The 18,845-nt window shown below is 38.8% G+C and overlaps 1 protein-coding gene across 1 annotated transcript in view; it reads left to right on the top strand.

The window, feature by feature from the left end:
- The window catches only part of LTK (leukocyte receptor tyrosine kinase), a 94,651-nt gene that overhangs the window by 35,899 nt on the left and 39,907 nt on the right, over positions 1 to 18,845 (top strand). The window contains exons 2-5 of the mRNA XM_027706577.1: positions 6,108 to 6,221; positions 10,124 to 10,279; positions 10,943 to 11,165; positions 17,941 to 18,080. Of these exons, the coding sequence (XP_027562378.1) occupies positions 6,108 to 6,221; positions 10,124 to 10,279; positions 10,943 to 11,165; positions 17,941 to 18,080 (633 nt within the window). The remainder of the gene's footprint in view (positions 1 to 6,107; positions 6,222 to 10,123; positions 10,280 to 10,942; positions 11,166 to 17,940; positions 18,081 to 18,845) is intronic.

The following is an 18,845-nucleotide window of genomic DNA, read 5'->3' as shown; positions in this document are numbered from 1 at the left end:
GCATAAACCGACACTCTGTTGGTTTGTGTCTTTGTTTACGGGCAACAAGTATGTCATGGAAACTGCAGATGATCTTTGGCAATCCAAGTGAGTATTATAACGGGGAGTCGCTGGTTGTGAAAAGCTCTTCAGAGTGATCCACTTACCACCCTTCAAGAAGATTCTTGTCAGCAGTCAGCAGGTGGTCAAAGAGGTGACATTCTGTCTCTGGTGGATGGGATACCAGATGGGATTGCAACATCTGAGAAGGTTCTTTGAAGTAAATTAGCGCACACTACCACATATAGTCTGTACTAGCATAAATGACTGGGTTTAGTTTTTCAGAATATAACTAACTCTTGGAAATCTTGTTATGGTGCCAAAGAAGGTACAAGGTATGTTCTTAGATGTCAATCATGTTCTGCATATAAAACAGTATAGGAAGTCAAAGAAACAAACAAGTCTATAAGTATTCTGCTAGGCAGGTAAGTTGTATAAGACTTGGGTCAATGAAATGCATGTCTACATTCTCTGGTGAAAAGAGACTGTATGGTTTGACTGCCCTCCAACTCACTGGAGGAGAAGCAACCTTCTAGACTTGTTAGGCCAGACCTTTTCAGGTGGTGTTAAACTAGCAACCAAGGGAAATTACTAAAAAGCGAGGAATAAAAACACTTGTTTAGCAGAGAGTCAAGGTGTTGAGAATACAGTTAATCAAGGCACCAAGGACTGAAAGAGTTCTTCAACGCCTACTGCCAACTTGATAAGACTGGCTAATAAGCAAGTAGCAATGGAATGCAATTGCTAATTTCTAAACCTGACATTTCTCAGACTAGGAGGGAGGATTCCTGTGACTGGAATCGAATGTCGGAAGTAGGTTTGGAACAGCATTGTACAGCAATGACAGAAATGACATTGCCTCTTTCCCCAACTATTGAACAAAATGATCTTGAAGGACAATTAATACCTAAAATAAATGTTGATATGTTTGCTGATGACTGCTACAGACTGTCAAATCCAGCTAAAGATCTGGATGAAATACTAAGTAGCCTGTTGTGTGTAAGGGGAGAAAAAAAAGCCTTGTGTGTGTGTGTGTGTGTGTGCAATGCCTTCAACACAAGTGTCATATTGGTGGTTTCATTCTGCTAGCTTGAGAGTATATTTACAAATATTGAGTAGATGACAATATCTGAATCCGAATCCTCATAGCATTTATTAGGATAATGTTTTACATCCATTTTCAGCAAATAAATAATTGAGGTAAGAACTGAGCTCAGAACTCAACTCAGATGTTCCACAAGTGGAAGTGCTTGTGCTTGAATACACCTTTCTTTGAAACAGAATAAAAACTGGAAATGCTGTGATATGTACTTCAGCTTAGACATTCAAATAAATGGACTTCAATAAATAAATAACATCTGAAAGTGCTATATCTTGGTACTTCCAGAAGTGGTATATCTCCCAGAATTTAAAACAGTGTCACACTAACTCAGTTGAAAGAAGATCTGTGGATAAAAAATTCAGATAATAATTGAGTTCTTTGTGTAAAAAGCTAGAAAGACACAAATCTATAGCTGAAAGGGAATGCTACACTATTAAAAATTACAAAAATATGACATGACTTGCAGTAAAAAGAAGTGGAAAAGTTGAAAGCTTAGCAATAGATAAAGAAAGCAAAAGAAATGAAGAAGAAATCAGCAGGAAGCCTAAGGAAATTTTCCAAGTGCATTAGTAGCAAAAATATCTTAGCAATGATATGAATCTGTCACAGAAATGTGTGGTAGGTTTCTCAATAATAGAGACAAAAAGAAAGTGTTCAATAAATATTTGTCTTCTAGGAAAAAATAAATCAAGCAATTGATTTTTTCCTGTCACATAAAATAATGCGATAGCTTTCTTAACAACCCAAAAGTGCTGTGAGAGAGCAGTTATTAGAATGCCTACTTTGTAAAACAACTAGTCAAGAAAGCTTATGTTCAAGAATTTTAAGAGAACTAGTTAAGGAACTTTGAAAGACATCCATGTTGAAATTTTGCAATAAGTGTCAGAATGCTGAGGAAATTCTGGGGAACTGGAAGAAAGTTAATGCTGCAGTAGTATTTAAAAGGGGTAAATGGAACATACTGGATAACTGTACTTAATTACATTTGCCCTACTCCTACATATAAGACTGTTTGGTAATACAACGGTTGTTGCCTTAACATCAGTCTGAGTAAAAATAACAGAGTATTTGACATAGGATCAAAGAACTAGAAAAGGGTTTATAATCACTTGTTAATCTAAAGGGCTTATTTGAAAAGACTTCTTGTTGCAGTGTCATTTTTTAAATTAGTTTACCAGTTTGACGAAAGTTATAGTGTGGACATTTCAACTTAAATAATGTTCTTAAATTGATAACTCTACATATGTACTTTAGTGAGTGCCTGATAGAAATCATTATGTTCCGCGTGGATTAAAAATGAAAGTATAAATAGGAATAATTGTGGGAATTGTTGTCAATTCACTCTACCTATAAGTTTCCTGTAAGGGTAAATTCTGGGTTATATTCTATTTAGCAGTTTAGCAGTAAGTCAGAAGACAACATTAAAACTGTACTGATCTGCTGATAAGTTAGGAAAAAATAAGGCTGAGATCAACTCATCAATGCAATAAAACTAAATATCTCAAAGGGAAATATTACAGATATTGAAGGTAGGAATACCTGTTCTGGAATGAAATATGCCACAGAGAGACTTGGTGTCAAGGTGAATGATCGATTAAAATATTTTTTTTGACCAAAATGACCAATGAGATTGTTGCATGGATGAACAGGCAGATCTCAGGAGGGAGCAGAATAGTCATTCTGCATAGTATGATATTAGTGTGCATTGATGTTTGCCCTTCTACCTTTTTCCCTGAAAAACTGGAAAGGGCTCTAGGAAAATCCTGAAATATCACCTTATATAATAAGCTTTGGCAAAACTGAATTTGGTTGTGTTGTTCCCCTTTCAACCATTACCTGCAATCTATCTAGACAGAGTACAATATGAGTGATGAAACAAGCAAGGGACATGGAGGTGAACCAACTAATGAGCAAAGAATAAAAGAGTCTAATAGTGAGCAGCAGGAGATCACAGTGACATTTTCAAGGTGAAAGGTCAGTAACTTAAAGCTGTAAGGAGAGAGATGAAGGAGAGAGATTATTTATTGAGCTGAAAGTGGAAGGTTTAGGAGTCACTGAAAAATACTTGGATAGGTAGCAGACAAAGAGTCTTCTGTTTGCTTAGTCTGACTTCCTCACAGTCAGACCCATTAACCTGTATATTAGTTTATCCTTCTCAGAGAAGCAGTGAGAAATATTGAGTTGCTATTTTGATATTAGGTGGGGAAAACCACTAGAAAATGCTCTAAAGGAAATTCCTACTTTGTCAGGAAGATGTCTTGGCTGACCAGGAATTGATTTCCCATCATGAGTTCTATAGGTATTTTCCGTAATTTGCTATATGTTATACTCACTGTTTCTTCCTGCTCATTTTATGTTCCTTGATGGCAGACAGTTTAAATCATGAATCTCCTTCCTTTCCATCTTATATTTCTTTTCACTTAAATAATTGACTTTTGCTGATCAATATAGAGAAATCATGGAGTTGAAAAGCAATAGTCCATATTATTTGTTTAAAACTGAAGATTCATGTCATACAAAAATTACATATAAACATGTGAAAGGATTATCAGAAGCGCCTCTGTAGGTCCCAGTTTCTTTTAGAGACTATATGCACTAGGTTTTCAGTTCAATCAAAGAGACTGAATGAATGAGAGAGAAAAATAACTGAGATATAATGTAAGAGTGTAGGCTGGACTGGAGTGCTGCAAAGCTGCTACTGTGAGTCCTCTTCTGCTCCACTATAGCTAAAAATTCTTTGCTATGAGGAAATAAATGAATGGGTGAATGTTTTTGTGGGTGCATATGAACAAATTCCTTGCCTATCGCTGAGTCTAGAGTCTTCTGTCCAAACATATTTCATTTGTCAGTGAACTCATATGCCCAGTTTCTTAAGTGGCATCTTCCCAGAGTGAATAGAGTTGTTACATGCATTAGAATGAACCCTTTTTTGTTTTTTTGCCAAAATTAAATAGGATGTTTTTGTTGTTTTGTACCTTGTTTGTCTCAGCCATCACCAATGGAAATGGAGATTTTTTTCCACACTAAAGCAGTAAATTCATGTTGCAAGTAACTTAGGGCTCTGTTCATGGTAATCTGCCACTGGACCTTGTGCTTGCTAATGAGAAAGAAGAGAAACATCCAGAAGGTGTTTGTAGTGGATGTGTAAGTCAAATATTTTGATTAAGTTTTAGTTTTATGAGGAGGAATGTCTCCAGCAGAACTTCTGCTATGAATGTACTATGTTTTGTGGGTCCCATGATATTCAGGCTATTTCCAAAATACACAAGCAGCATGGAGTGTGTGAGGAGATGAGTGGTTGGAACAGACATTACAGAAAGCCCTGAGGGAAGTAAATACTGAAGCTACGGCAGTCTTTAACAAAGATTGGGAGATACAGAACTGAGCAACATCTCAACAGGCACAGAACAAAAGTTGGGAGGAGCAGATTTCAGTTGTCAAGTTCTTCTCTTTTCTGCAGCTGAATTTCTTTTAATATGGTAAATTAGATTTATTGGCAATATATGGTTGATTATTAGCATGGATTATTCATAAGGCAACCCTTTCATAAGGCTGGCCCATTCTTTTCGAGGATTTAATTCTATTATTGAAGATACCTTATTTATCAGGGCAGTGTCCATGTCTTATGTGCAGTGCAGTATCAAATTTTCCAACAATTATGTCCCTACATATTTGAAAATAGGGGCAGGGAAAAATGTGGTGTTTGGCAATGGATCTGTGGAGCCCCCAAATCTGTCATCAGTACAGCATGTGTCTGCTCCAGCAAGATGCTATTCTGTTCGAAAGTTACCCTTCCCTGGCCCCACTTAAATGACTGTCTTATGTTATTAAAGATGGAAGGATACGGCATTTTCATGGATGAATATTTAATTGACTGAAATACTACAATAGATAGTAATTTTGATACATTCGTTTTACTTTGAATAACAAAGATGATTCAGAAGTATGCCTCCATTTAAAACTAGCTAATCTTAGCATGCTGGATCTACTATTCGCATTGGTGAAGTAGAGAATAGTTTCTATGACCTATCTTCTGAGATTTTGGTCTTTTTCTCCAGCACAACCAAACTTTGCATCAGGACTCTACATTTTTATACGAATAAAATTTACACACAAATGTGTGTAAATTGGTGCCATAATTATGATCAAATATCATGGTTACTAATGGAGGTTTTTATAGATCCATGACAAAGGAATCCCTGAGATAGAGCAGTGCAGGGGGATTAATAAGAAGGGTATTGGAGAGAGTACATATTACTATACATCAGATAGAGTAAAGTTACTTGATTCCTTTGAAAAAAACAGCCTTCTTGCCTGGCAGTAAGAAAGAAAATTGTTTCCTGATTGTGTGCAGTGATGTAAAAGTTTTATTAGTGTTAGTTTCAGATGGGGTGTTCTCGTGTGGTGAAGATGAGAGGTCTTACGCACGTCCGCCCAAAAGATTGTTGATAAATCCATGTCATGTATTGTATAGATAGCATATGTTTTACAGGTGAACTCTTTTTCTAATCACAGAATCATGGAATGGTTTGGGTCAGAAGAGACCTTTAAAGTTTATCAGTCCAACCACCCTGTCATAGGCAAGGACATCTTTTTCGCTGGATCAGGTTGCTCAAAGCCCTGTCCAGCCTGAATACTTTAGAGATGTAATTGTTGGCTGGCAGGTAGATGTACTGTTACTGCAACACAGGTAGTACTGGAATGTACAGTGTCTAGGGGTTATGCACTTATAAAGATGGGGGTGTGTAAAGAATAATAAAGAACATGTTAATATGTACAATATTTTGTTATAGTTATGTTTCTGGGAAGTGTTGGGGCCATCATCAGGACAGTACTGCACCAAGAACTGTAATGAAGTTGAGAGTAATATAATAGAGATTTGTTAAATATATGTTCATTCTTAACAATGTGGGAGCATTGTTTTGTATAGAAACATCAATCCCCTGTTCTTTTTATTTTGTTATAGTTGTTGTCTCCCGTTCTGGATCACAGGAAGAAAACTCTTCTTCACCAAATCCACCTCAGAAGCTCTCCCTGATAAAAAATAGGATGGTTTCATTTCATCAGCCTTCTAAACCAGGTACCACAAGTCCTCTTCCCTCCATCCGCCTTATTTCTCCTTCAGAATCTAGGTGTAAGATAGATGCCAGCAGTCACAAGCACCCTTTACCAGAAAACTGTGACACTGTATTTCTGGCTGGAAATGGAGCAATGACTCAGAAAGGCCAGAGTAAACTTAAAGGAATCCCTTACTTCCATATTAAACAAAACCAAACCCAAACAAAACAAAGCAAGCAAACAAGACCACAAAAAAACAGCCCAACACCCCCAAAAAATAAAAACAAACAAACCCTAAAAAAACCCCACCCCCAACACAGCAGGAAAAGCAAAAGGAAAAGGAAAAGAAAAAAAAAAGAAAAAAGGAAAGAAAAATAAAATCTTCTCCATTCAGCACACTGAAATTCACCAGATCTAGGATTGGGAATTCTTAAAATAAAAACCACTTAGTGGAGCTGTTTCCCACAACTGTAGAACAAATTATCTTTCTTGATACTGAATGAAGTTTTCTTTTCAGCTGGAATTTTCTTTTTCTTGGCATTGTAAAAGCACAGTGAGCTGTGAGGTTTTTAAGTTTGTATCAGTTGCCTCTTGTCCTGTCAGTGGATGCTACTGAGAATTGCCTGGCTTCCTCTTCATTCCCTCTCATCAGTGTGTTTGTACACAGTGATAAACCCCCCTGACCCTTCTCTTCTACAGACTGAACAGTCCCAGCTCTGTCAACCTCTCCTCTAATGACAGATGTTCCAGTCCCTCAGTCTTCTTTGTGGACCTGTGCTGGACTTGTTCCTGTAAGTCTGTGTCTTTCTTGTACTAAAGAGCCCAGAGCTGAGCACAGTACTCCAGATGTGGTCTCACTAGTGCCAAGTAGAGAGGACGAATCACCTCTCTTGATCTACTGGCCATGTTCTTTCTAATGCAGCCCAGAAAGCTGTTGGTTGCCTTTGTTCTAAGGGTGCATTGCTTGCTCATGGAAAGCTTGCTGTCTACCACATCCCCCAAAGTTCTTCTCTTCAGAACTGCTTTTCAGCCAGTCAGGCCCTGGTACAGGGGGTTATACCTCCCGAGGTGCGGGAGTTGGCTTTTCCTTCAAGGGGTTCCTATTGACCCAATCCTCAGCCTGTCTAGGTTGCTCTGAATGACAGCACAGCCATATGGCGTGTCAACCTCTCTACCCTCCTGTTCAGTAACCTCTGTGAACTTGCGGAGGGTACGCTCTGCCCCCTTTTCAGGTGGTTAATGAAGATGCTAAACAATAAAGAAAGGCCTGTGGTGCTAGAAAAGTCACACATTCCTCCCAGGAGGTGGCTGGGTGACCTAGCCTTGCCTGGCTAGGCAATGTTCCTTATAATACCATCTTGCAGATGGTATCAAGTTCTTTAAAGTCCTTGGTGACATACCCTGGACTGCCCATGAGCTTTCTTCAATCTGAACTTCTTCAGAGCATTTTTGTAATGTCTTAAGATATGCCCTTTGCTGGTTGTAGTAATATAGATATATTTCTCTATTACACTTAGTTTTACCTTTTCATTTCTGTCATATTTTTCCTTTTTGCTGACTTGGACTTGTTCTCCAAGTTCATAGGTGCTAAACAAAGCTGGATATGAAACATCTGTAAGGTGGTACACAGTGGTGTCAAAGGTTTCATCTTCCAGTGTTCTCTTTCACTGTGACCAGCTGTACCCAGCTCTTTAGCTCAGTGATTTATGTTAAACAACAGCTTCTTGTTGATCAGACTTTCCACCACAATGCAATAGCAGAAAAAACAGTAGTTTTTTTTACTGGATGTCCAAAACATTCCCGATCTGTTTCAGACTCTTTCAGGTATTCAGATCCTTTCCAACCTCAGCTTGTGGCAGATAGGCTTTATAAAGCCTAGAGAGTATACGAAGTAGGTGCTTTTCAGGGGTAAAGTTTCACCTTCTGTCTGAGCTGTGAACTGCCTTGTTATGTGAGGCACGCTCAAAGAATTAAGTCTGCATTGGTACAGTCCTTGCTACTGTAAGCAGAGTTATTGATAAGATTTGATGAAATTATTTTGCCATAAATAATAGTTTCGGTTTCAAGTAACTGCCTATTAAAAAAAAAGCAGGAATTTTTTCTTTCCTGAGCTTTCACTTTGATCTCTTCCACTGTCATGCTGTTCCGAGAGAAATTGCTTTCTGGGTTTTATGACCAACTAGAAAATTATCTGGTAAAAATATTACTTTTACTATTAGTATCCACAATGAGACTGTGAATACTAAGTTAACCTGTCAAACTTCATTAAATTTGAAACAGCACAGCAGGTATGGATCAGGACTCTGCTTTGTCTCACACAGCAGTGGAGTTTCTGAGCTTTTTAGGTCCTTAAAGCTGTTTTAACTGGGTCATCAAACCATAGCCTGAAGCTGTGCACAGACATTTTTCCCTAGATTCAGCAGTGCCACGGGAGAGGCTGGTGTCTTCCTTCCTATGCCCTGCTGGAATCTGGTGTTTCATACACAGACACGCACATGCACAATTTGCCAGTTCATCTGCTTGTGGCTTCCATTTAAAAATGATAGGCTGAACACTGCAGTGGACCTTTGCTAAGCTGTATGCATTTGATGAGTTGGGCTGAGAAGATATTTGGATGGTTGGCCCAGGTGTTAGATTGAGAAAGTCAGCAACCTCCAGTTCAAACAGGCCAGGAGGGGTTAGAGAGTGTCCAAAGTAATGGCAGAGGAGATGAGGAGCAACTCTGCAAGATCCATATTTCTCTTCCCCCTGTACACTGGGTGGTGTTTTGTAAAAATGAAGTTAGAATTAGCTTCAATAATTAGAAAACTTGTCTGCTTTTACCGTTGCACTCAAAAGATGCTTCTGCTTCCTCTTTTTTTCTGAAAGTTAGGTAAAGTACAAGCAATCTTCTGGAGGCTCTTATACTTTTTATTTCTGCCCCACCTGTGTTGCCTGTACAGCCGCATGTCTTTGTTATATCCGTGACCTTAACTCTGTTCTTCATACCTGCCTGTTCTCTTCCACAGGAATAGGACTACCAAAGGGATAACTTCATGTCATTCATGTTTGCAAGGTCTGAATACCCTCAGAACATCAGGATCCTAAATATGAATGTTTAGTCTCTTTCTATTTCTTATATGGCCTGGGGATGCTCCAGTTATTACAGTAATATTATTATTACTACTGAAAATAAATATCATGAAAATTAATATCAGCTTACCATATCTATTCAGCTCCATTCTGTGTGGGAGAGCTTTGTGCAGCTAACATGCCTTCAGGGAATTTATATTAGATTGATGAGAGAACAGAGAATTACTTTTTGTCTGGCTTATAATATGCTGATTATGAAAAATTCTGGCCAGGATGATCTAGTGTTTTCAGTACTGCAAAGAGACTCTGGAGTTTGCTAAGAGAGTGTTCTTATCCGTCCTGCTGGAGGAAAGCAAGACTGTTTTTAAAAGATAAAAATAAAAGATTATGTGAAGCTTGCATTGCTCAGCTATTCTGCTTGAGACACTGTCAAGCTCTTTCTATTGCTGAGAGAGGGTTGACCTTCGAATATCAGTCCTTTCTCTCTGCCAAAATACTAAATCCATACAGTTTCAATATCCTTGTTGCATTATTCTCATTCGGGATGTTGTGTACTTCTGGTCTAGACTTTTCATTGATATAAATTCACTGTTGATACCAGTGGGAGGATGTTGACTTACACCTGTGAAGAATTTGTAGGTTAGTTTTTCATTCTGGCATGTACTTTGACTTGCTGTGGGAGAGATTCTGTTGTTGTTGCCCAAGATAAACTTTGTTTTTTCCCTTCAACTCTTCCATTTCTCGGGAGATATAGCCCCCATACACTGTACATCTGCTCATTCATGTGTTTGTGTTACCTCTGCCCCTTGAGCTCTGGTAAGCCTCAATGAAACCTTTGGTTTCTCATAACAGAAGTCTCTTGTGTCATCGGCTCAAGCTGTTCATGGGTGACATCTACAGACAGTTTTGGAAAACCGGACTGGGTATTATCTTCCATTGGTGTCCTGGTGTCTCAGGAGAGGCAGCAGCTGCTTCTGGAAAACAGTTCCTCCTGTGGAGATGTTGAAGGTAGGCAGCGTTACAGTTCCCCTCAAATGGATATCTGCTTTCTCCCAGCTCTTGTTGCAGCTGTGGGTGGCAGCAGCAGGAGTCAGCAGGCTGAGGCCTCAGGTCCATGTAACTAAAAGTACCACCATATGCTGGTTGTGGTGCAGTATTCCTAAAGTACTCCTAAAGCACCTAAAGGTGCTGTCAGTGCCCAAGAGTCAATAAGAGCCATGTAATGCATGTATGCTGCTTGAGTTGTGTATGTATGTACCCTACAAACAGGCAGCCCCACTATAAACTCATTTTGTATCTCCCCATTTTGGGATAAGCTACTTTTGCTTAAAGTAACCAGATTTTTCTTATGAAACTCAACCCTTTACAAGCAGAGCTGACTCCACGTCTGTCGTCTGACTTGCAAAGTCTTCGGCTTTTGTTTTGTTGGACATGTCTTCACTTTCCTTTGTTTGGTTTCTTCTCTTCTCATTTCTTCTATCACTTCTTTACCTAAACCACTAATTTTTACTTTATTCTCCTTTCTCTCTTATTTTTTAGGGTTTTGTGCATAGTCCTCTCTTTTATTCTCATGATTCCTTTCTTCAAACTGCTTATCCATTTTCCTCTTATTATCGCTCTTCCATCCACACTGTGTGTCTCTTGTTTTGTTTTGTTTTTCTCTCCTCACAGGGGACATTTTCCTTCTGAACACCAGTAGGCTCCCAGATAGATGTGAGTTCAGCCTGCATAGTCCCATCCTGCTCGGGAGCTCGGACTCTTGCTTGCTGGAACTGGCCATATGTTCACAGGAAGCTGTTCCTCTCCTTCAGAGGTTCGCAGTTGACATTGGATATGTGGAGACAAACAAGAATACAATGATTTCTCTGAGAGTTGGCCATGAGGAGAATGCTGGGTAAGACTATCAGTTTTCAACTGTTAAGTCTTTGAGTTGCAAGATAGAATGGAGTTCTTCCAGGCCACTGTTTATCAGTGCCTTCTCTGTTCTTGAGATCACTGCTGCTATTAGAGAAGAAAATGAAGGTAGAACTCTCGGGACTGAAGCACACAGCTTCCTGACAAAATGGCCATAAAAGACCCAGGTTTTGTGTGTCCCCCTTCTAAAGAACACACTAGTTTAGGTCTCACTCTTCTTCCCTCACATTTAGAAGGGTGAAGAGTGGTTAACTCTCTCACTGATGGTAGAACGACAGCTGTAAAATGCATTCAGTCCAAAGACTGACTTGGCAACATGACTGATATCTCTAAGGATTCATTGTTAAAAGGGTCACAGTTCTCATGTTGAGGTGGGGTTAATTTTACCTCTTTAGTAATTTCATCCTTTCTAGTAGGTTCAGAAGCATCCACTTTTGCTTCATTTGTAGAGCTCAGGGAGGGGAAAAACTGGGGCTAGAGGTAAGAAGAGGTGAAGGAAAATAAAGTGCCAAAGTCCCAGATCTTGTCCTCTATTCCCTTTGATCTTGCCAGTATTTTACTTTTTCATTCCTGTGTGTAGCAGAATGCAGTAAGGAGGAGAAATGGGCAAAGAGAACATATCACAACAGGAAAAGAAGAAGAAAAGTCCACGTGTCATCTAATTTTGCCATTTTCCATGTGCTTGTTTTTCCTTTGCTTCAATCCAAATTGTAAGAACCTGGGTCAGACACACAACAGAGTTTTTTATTTCCATCACTTGACTGACTCCCATGGAGAACTTAAGCATTAGATCCCAGTTCTTGTTTTCTTTGAATTCTTTGGCACTCCCCAGGCTGCCATAGAGATCTGTAGCCAAGAGTCCCAGTCAGCCAAAGATAGCAGAGTTTGACTAAAAAAACTTTTTTTTCAAATTTCTCTCTCTGTGACTCTCTCTCTCTCTCTTGCTTTCATCTGTTACTCAGTTCCTTCCTGGCTACTCCTTCTCCATCTTCTTGCCAATTTAATGGGGAATCTGTTGCATTTTCTGGGATTAGTTTCTAATGTCCTTTTTTACTTACTCAAAGCTACCTTTGCTGCTTTGAGTATTTGACAGGCTTCTGCAACTGCAGCTGCAGCTCCATTCCCCTATGTAAACTCATAAAATACCCTTTTGCTACTCCTAGCTGGCCAGACCAGGCTTTGCTAGCAATCACTGCAGTGTCTCTGGAATGGATCATAGATGTTGTTTAGCAGCTTATTTGAGCACTGCAAGACAATTTTAAGTGAAATCAAGATTACCATCTCTCTAAAAGTGACAGCATTTAGTTTTATTAGAATGGAGTTGGCTTTACTAGAAGTTGGCATAGACACTGGTATTACTTTTTCTTAGTAAGCGAAATGAAACACCGGTAAGCTCAGAAAGTTTACTCTTCAGATTTTAAACATGGATAGTGACTGAGTCCTGTTTGAAATCAAGATAGAAAGGAGGGATAGTAAAGACACAAACCAGAGACAGGAACCATGTTAGATCAAATACCCTTCCTTTTCCCCCTCATTACAGGGAAACTCTTTAAAATCTTGATACAATTCAGAAAAAAAATCTGACCATGCAGGCAGGGCAGAATTTATTTCCAACACAGTGGTTGAGCTGCTTCTTGCTAGGCAGGTAGCCTGAAATGAACATTCTCTCCATTACTAAGATTTTAACAATATTGGTTGTTAAGAAGAGAGATCACCCTGAAGTGTTGTCACTTTACAGGGTCGTTCCATACGGAGTGGAATTTCTACAAGCTTTTCTGTGTCAACCAAACACTGCTGCACAATTTCAAGCAGAACAAGGAGGACAATGAGCGGACAACCTTGAGATAGATACCTACGTGTAGTACATAGTGTAAGCATTGACAATTATCACTAAGGGATTGTCTTGAGATCAGAGTAGAAATTTAGACACAGAAAAAATGCTAGGTGGCACTTTTTTCAGATAATCATGTACTCCAAAAAGTCCTGCTTCAGTCCCTCTTGTCACCTCTCAATTCCATGATCAAGCTATATTTCATCATAAACTTCAGCTGCACCAGACTACTTCAGTGAACTATCCTCTTTCCGGACCTAGAAATCTTCTCCTGATGGTGTTTCCTCCTTCAGGATCCATCAGCTACACAGTTCTCAAAAGCTTAGATATATGTGTAAGAGAAAGTCGCTGGCTGTTCTGTTCACCTCACTAACTGCTGGGATTTATCATTATATTGGTAGTATTGAAGCTGCCACTATTTTTTGCACACATATACCTGAAAGAATAAAGAAACAGATGGACATTCAGCCCCATGTCATCTGGATAAGTTGGACAAAGTCACAAAGTGACGGTATTTATTGTTATATACCACACCTGTGTGTTATGGGTTTTCTGAGTCATTACCATTAGAGGGAGACCAGCTCAGGGAGTGAGGTGTTTGAAATTCTATGTATTTACAAAAAAATATATAAAATTATATTCTTTATTATGCCCATAAAGCTCAAACATCAAGAGCCTGCAACCTTGCTTACAAGTCCAAGTCTTCTTTGTCTGGCACTTAGCTCATAAAGCTGTCTTTACTTTCTCAGGGTTACAGTTTTGGTGCTAGTTCAGGTTACATCTAAGGTCTTTTTTACCTTTTTTTTTTTTTACACTTTCACTATTTTGTTTATCCCACCTTTTTGTCTTTACCACACAGTTCCAGAATCAGCTACAGCTGAAAATTCTTGAGTCCTATGTGTTTTTGAATGGTTTCACGTGTTTGCGTTTGTTGCAATTATTTCAGTGTTGTCAGCCAAAATTATTTCAGTAAGGAGCTAGTTTCTTTCAACTCTAAGTCCTCACACTGCAGTGAAAATAAAAAAGCATCATTTGGAGCAGGGATAGTATCTTCCCTTTCTGTGGTCGAGAAGCCAAGGTGATTTCATTCTATTTTCATTCTGAAATATAATGCACTGGCCATGGTCATCTTGGTAGGTCAGAAAACAAAAAGTTCACGGCCATGTGCACACATGGGTTTTCAGTTATCCAACCTCACAAAACTGTTTATTTCTTAGTTTTTTGTCTTCCCCTTTTTTTGGAGGGGTGGTGGTGATAAAATTCTCTACCACCTTCTGAGACACTTGTAGAAACTTGCTACTCTTGACAGTTCTCTTCTACTAGTGTGGTTGTTTTTATCCACAAAAGTTATTTAACTTCTCCAACTGTACAGATGACAAGGGAGTAGTCTGGTAAGTGTCCTCAGAAAATGCCTAATGCATACTGACAACAATGAGCAGAGCCGTTTCAATTAAAAAGTGTATCTAGAAAAGGTGAGGCTGTCCAGCTGTTATATAAGACTATGATTTCCGAACACTAATCTGGGAGTATGATTTAGTTAGTGTTCCTCATGCCTCTGTTGAACTTGCACCCAAAAATACACTGGGTCAAAGAATAACCCTCTAACTGGTTGGTGAAGGCAAGAGGGGTAGACATGTATTCTACTCTCTTATCTATTTTCTTTTAAATCCAGTGGTATGAACTGGATGCTTGTGAGGACCTACAGACAACAGCTTCCTGTATGTAGAAAAGTAATGTAAACCTCCTAATTTTTATGTTAACTGTTTGAGTCTAGAAGCACCTACAATACACAGCTTTGTGCAATAACCCATGCAGTGAGTCCCTCTAATTTAGAAAATATTTCAGCTTTCCTGTTCTCCTTTATTGCATTTTTCACTCTTAATGAAGAAATGGTTATTCTTTATATTAAATCTTTCTTAAAATTAGTCCTGAGTTACCTTTGTTGGATATAGAAAGCCATGGCATAGAAAGGATTGGTAAGGAGAGGGAGGAAAACATTTGTTCAGCAGAGGAGATTGAGAGATTAATGAAAACTAAAAGTTGAAATCACAAATCAAAAGTTGAAATTAGAAGTTTGCAGGGTGAATCTTGAATTCTCTTGCCTTAAGCATTAAGTGCTTTGCAACTCCAAACTTTCTATCCATGCAAATTTCTCAAAATTATGTCATACCCTGGTAGCTCCTCTGTGCATACAAATCAATTTTAACATCTCTGTTTAGAAGAAGAGTAATATTACCTCATTACTTGAGATCTGGCTTGACACAAAATCAATAGTAAAATTATTGCCAAGCTTGGCTTATCTGGAAGCCTGCTGCAATGATCCATCTTCTGCTAGATCAGCAATGGGCTTCATTCCTGATTCCATTAAGAAAATTACATTGGCTCTGACTAGCCTGTTTCGATAGTGGGACCAAGAAGGAGAGGTGTAATTATTTACAGCATTAGAACTCTTGCTGCAGTTGGATGTAGGGGGTGAGGCTTTCCCTGAAGGGGAATACCTTGATGATGACAAGACTCCATACACGGAAGTACTGTGTGATTCAAAGCTACTTGTCATTTTTGCAGTCTCTGGATGCTTGAAAGCTTTTGCTATGGTGTTATAAATGGAGCAAATTCCAACACCAGAGATACTTCAGTGCAGAACTAGGATGTTAGGGCTCTGACTCAGAAGAGTGGCCAATTCACTGCAGCAGTAGTTTAAGATGGTGGCCTTACTCTTCTACCAGTTGCCACAGTTCTCCAACAGAGATGACAGAATGGTTTGGTCTTCCTAATTCATGGTATTTCAGAGGTTGGTTTATTGACTTAGATGACTAGTAGTTTTGATTTGTTTTGATATTCACAGCAAGTTCCAAAGTGTCTGGCTCATAAAGCATATAGGATGGAGGTGCAGGAGCTGAGCTAGTCATTGCTTTCAGCTGTGGGGCTCTTTAGTTGCTGCTACTAAATGTAACACTGTGAATCAGAGGCTGTGTGCTACACGTTCCTGCACTCACAGGGTATGTTTACACTGGCAATACTGTGATGTCTTAGCTGGAGGGGTGGGTTGTAACTTGGTAGAGGTTATGCCTCAATGCCTGGAAAGTCTCGTATGCCTAATGGGTAAAATTAAAATATTTTAAGACTATCTTTACCTTTAGTGGCTCGTTGAACCAATTTGATAAAGGCCCATTCATTTTTGTGGCCAACAGGATGCAATAGGGATATGAACAAAGCTGCGTCATGTAGCAGAAGTGATTCAGTTCTGGGTCAGTGCCAGATGGTCTCAGATGTTGTCCCAGAGTGTGATGGGAGGGGATATATCTATAAGAGTGTTTATGTGATATATACAAAATGAAAGCAAAGCAGTTGTTCTCCTTTTTTCGGGAGTAGAGATGGTGCAGTTGAAATTCGTACATTTCTGAAGCTGAGTTAAATTATATTGAACAAGTGAATATATTATGGTGAATATGTTATAATAATTGAATAAATTATTTTCAATTCCAGATGACTTTAGGGTATTTGTGGCTAATTATGTATGTGTACAACGGTGAAAGTGAAAGGTAGGTAGATGCCATAGAAGGGATAGTAAGAAACTCTATCCAGAAAAAGGTATATAATTGGTTTGTGAAGGGAATAATGCAAGAAAAGATGATAAAAATTAAAGTTGCCTTGGATATTTTACAAGTTGCAAATGAGCTGGTCTGTGATTTTTGTATTGAGTCCAGTAGAGATGTGTTTGTAATCTGAGTGTTGCCTTCTAATGTATTTCTAGTGCAGGATGAGGGCTAGATGATCACTTCATGTAGCTAAAGGCATTTCCCGAATGAAAAGTATTATTAGGAGCAAAGCTTGAACAAGCTATCTTAACACTTAATGCCTTCTTATCACCCCACTGTCACTGACTTAGGTCACTTGTCCAGTATAGCCCCACCAACATAAGCAGCGTGTACAGTATGGGTAAATTTATCTCCATATGGAGAAAGAAAAGAGCTTAGAGCAAGGATCCCTTTGTCACTATCCTTGCTACAATCCTTTTACAAAATAATAACATATAGTTTTAACTGTAATTTTTTGTTTTGTTAACATGAGGTACAAGGAGAGTTTTTGAAAACAAAGTAAAGTAAAAATATTTTTAATAATCCTGATGTATTTTTTAAATGACACCTGGATACCCTGACTTTGAGTGAGGTATTTCAAACATTTCCATTTTATATCTCTCTCTAGTTTTTGATACTTGATAACCATCTTTAAAATTAGAGTGCATGGCACCCACTGTCTTTCTCTGAACTGTCACAAGTGCTGTACAGTTGAGAAACATTCGTAGTCTAGAGCCTATGGCATTTGTTCTGTAGTGAAATGTAAATGGCCAGAGCAATTTGCATTTCTTGAACACCACTTCTTTTCTTCCCCTTGCTATGTGAGTGCATTGTAGTTTGTTAAGGTGGAAAATTAGATAGACAACACACAGGAGAAGTTTCTCACTCCTGACACAACCCAGAAACGTTCAGGGCCAAACACTTCCAGAACATACAATGTCAGTGTTGGCTTGAGGAGATCTAGAGACTTGTGCAGCTGTGCGGTTGATCTATACTTTCAAGAGCAAACAAAACATAACCATGTATGTGGAAAGCACATATTGGAGTGGGAGGTGTCTGAAATTGATGATAATTTAAGCACCACTTAAGAATCATTGGGAATGGTTGGATCTTTTCATAATTAGCAATAGGTTCTGCAGCAAAGATAACCTAACATGAGTGTGTTAGGCTGAACATAACTTGTTTTATAGTAATACCCATTTGTAATGTTGGTATTTACATTCATTGACCTATTTCTCACAAAGATACTATTACTTCTCTTTGGTACAGTGCAAAATGTGTATGCTAGAGACTCCATGGATTCCAGTGTTCTCTGTGTATATCTATAGCATTTTGTTGTCCTCTAGGATGAAGTGGAAATACCTGGTGGCCCAGATTGGACGAATAGAAAGACCTTTTAAAATCACCCTGCTATATTCAAACTGTGGAGCACAGGAGGCTGGAGTACTGGCAGTGGGCTCCTTGCAGCTCAGGAACTGCTTTCATGGTATGCTACAATACAGAAGGTTTGGAAAAACCAAATGCATCCTCACCAAAATGGATGAGTGTGATGAGGGGTAGTCAGATAGGATTTAAATGAAAGCTGAGTGTCCTGTGGGATTTCTGGGAGTGTTTACCTGTCAAGGGTCACATTTATATGTATATTATGTATATACTTAAATGTAAATGCATTCCAAAGGCAGGGTTGAAACTCGGAATTATAGAACTAACTTAAGTGATCCTCTCTGCTTTTCAGCTTTGCTTTGCTTAATCTTTGTATGGGAAAAACAACCCCAAAACAACCAAACCCAGGGCTTATGCTGCATTCAGCAACAAGGATGAAAAAAGTCTTTACCTAGATTATTGCAGCATTTAATATTTTTATTTCTTAAATAGTCAAGAACAAAAAACTATCCTGTGTCACCAAAGCCTTTTTCATACTTGGACTTTATCTTCCAAATCTACAAAGGAAACAAATCTACAGTGATCTGCATTCCATGGGTTTGTTCGCTACTGCCAGGCTGAGAATTTCTGTCTAAAATAAAAATAACTGGAATGTAATATTTTCCCCAAAGTACTGAGTGCTCATCTCAGGCCTTGGTTTTACCTGGAGCTTACAGTTTTGTTGTGAATGTCATGTAAATGATCCTCGATAGCTGTGCAGAACCTTGCTGATGTCATTTAGGCTTCTTGGAAGTGTGAGAGTCTGTTGGCACAGGCAGCCTTCAGGTTGGAGACATACTCATCTTCACTTCCTGGATTTCATTCATTA

This window comes from Neopelma chrysocephalum, unplaced genomic scaffold (genome assembly GCF_003984885.1).
Source record: "Neopelma chrysocephalum unplaced genomic scaffold, ASM398488v2 Primary Assembly neopelma1_24, whole genome shotgun sequence".
NCBI classification, from domain to species: Eukaryota; Metazoa; Chordata; class Aves; order Passeriformes; family Pipridae; genus Neopelma; species Neopelma chrysocephalum.
This window is presented reverse-complemented; position numbering and strand designations above follow the sequence as displayed.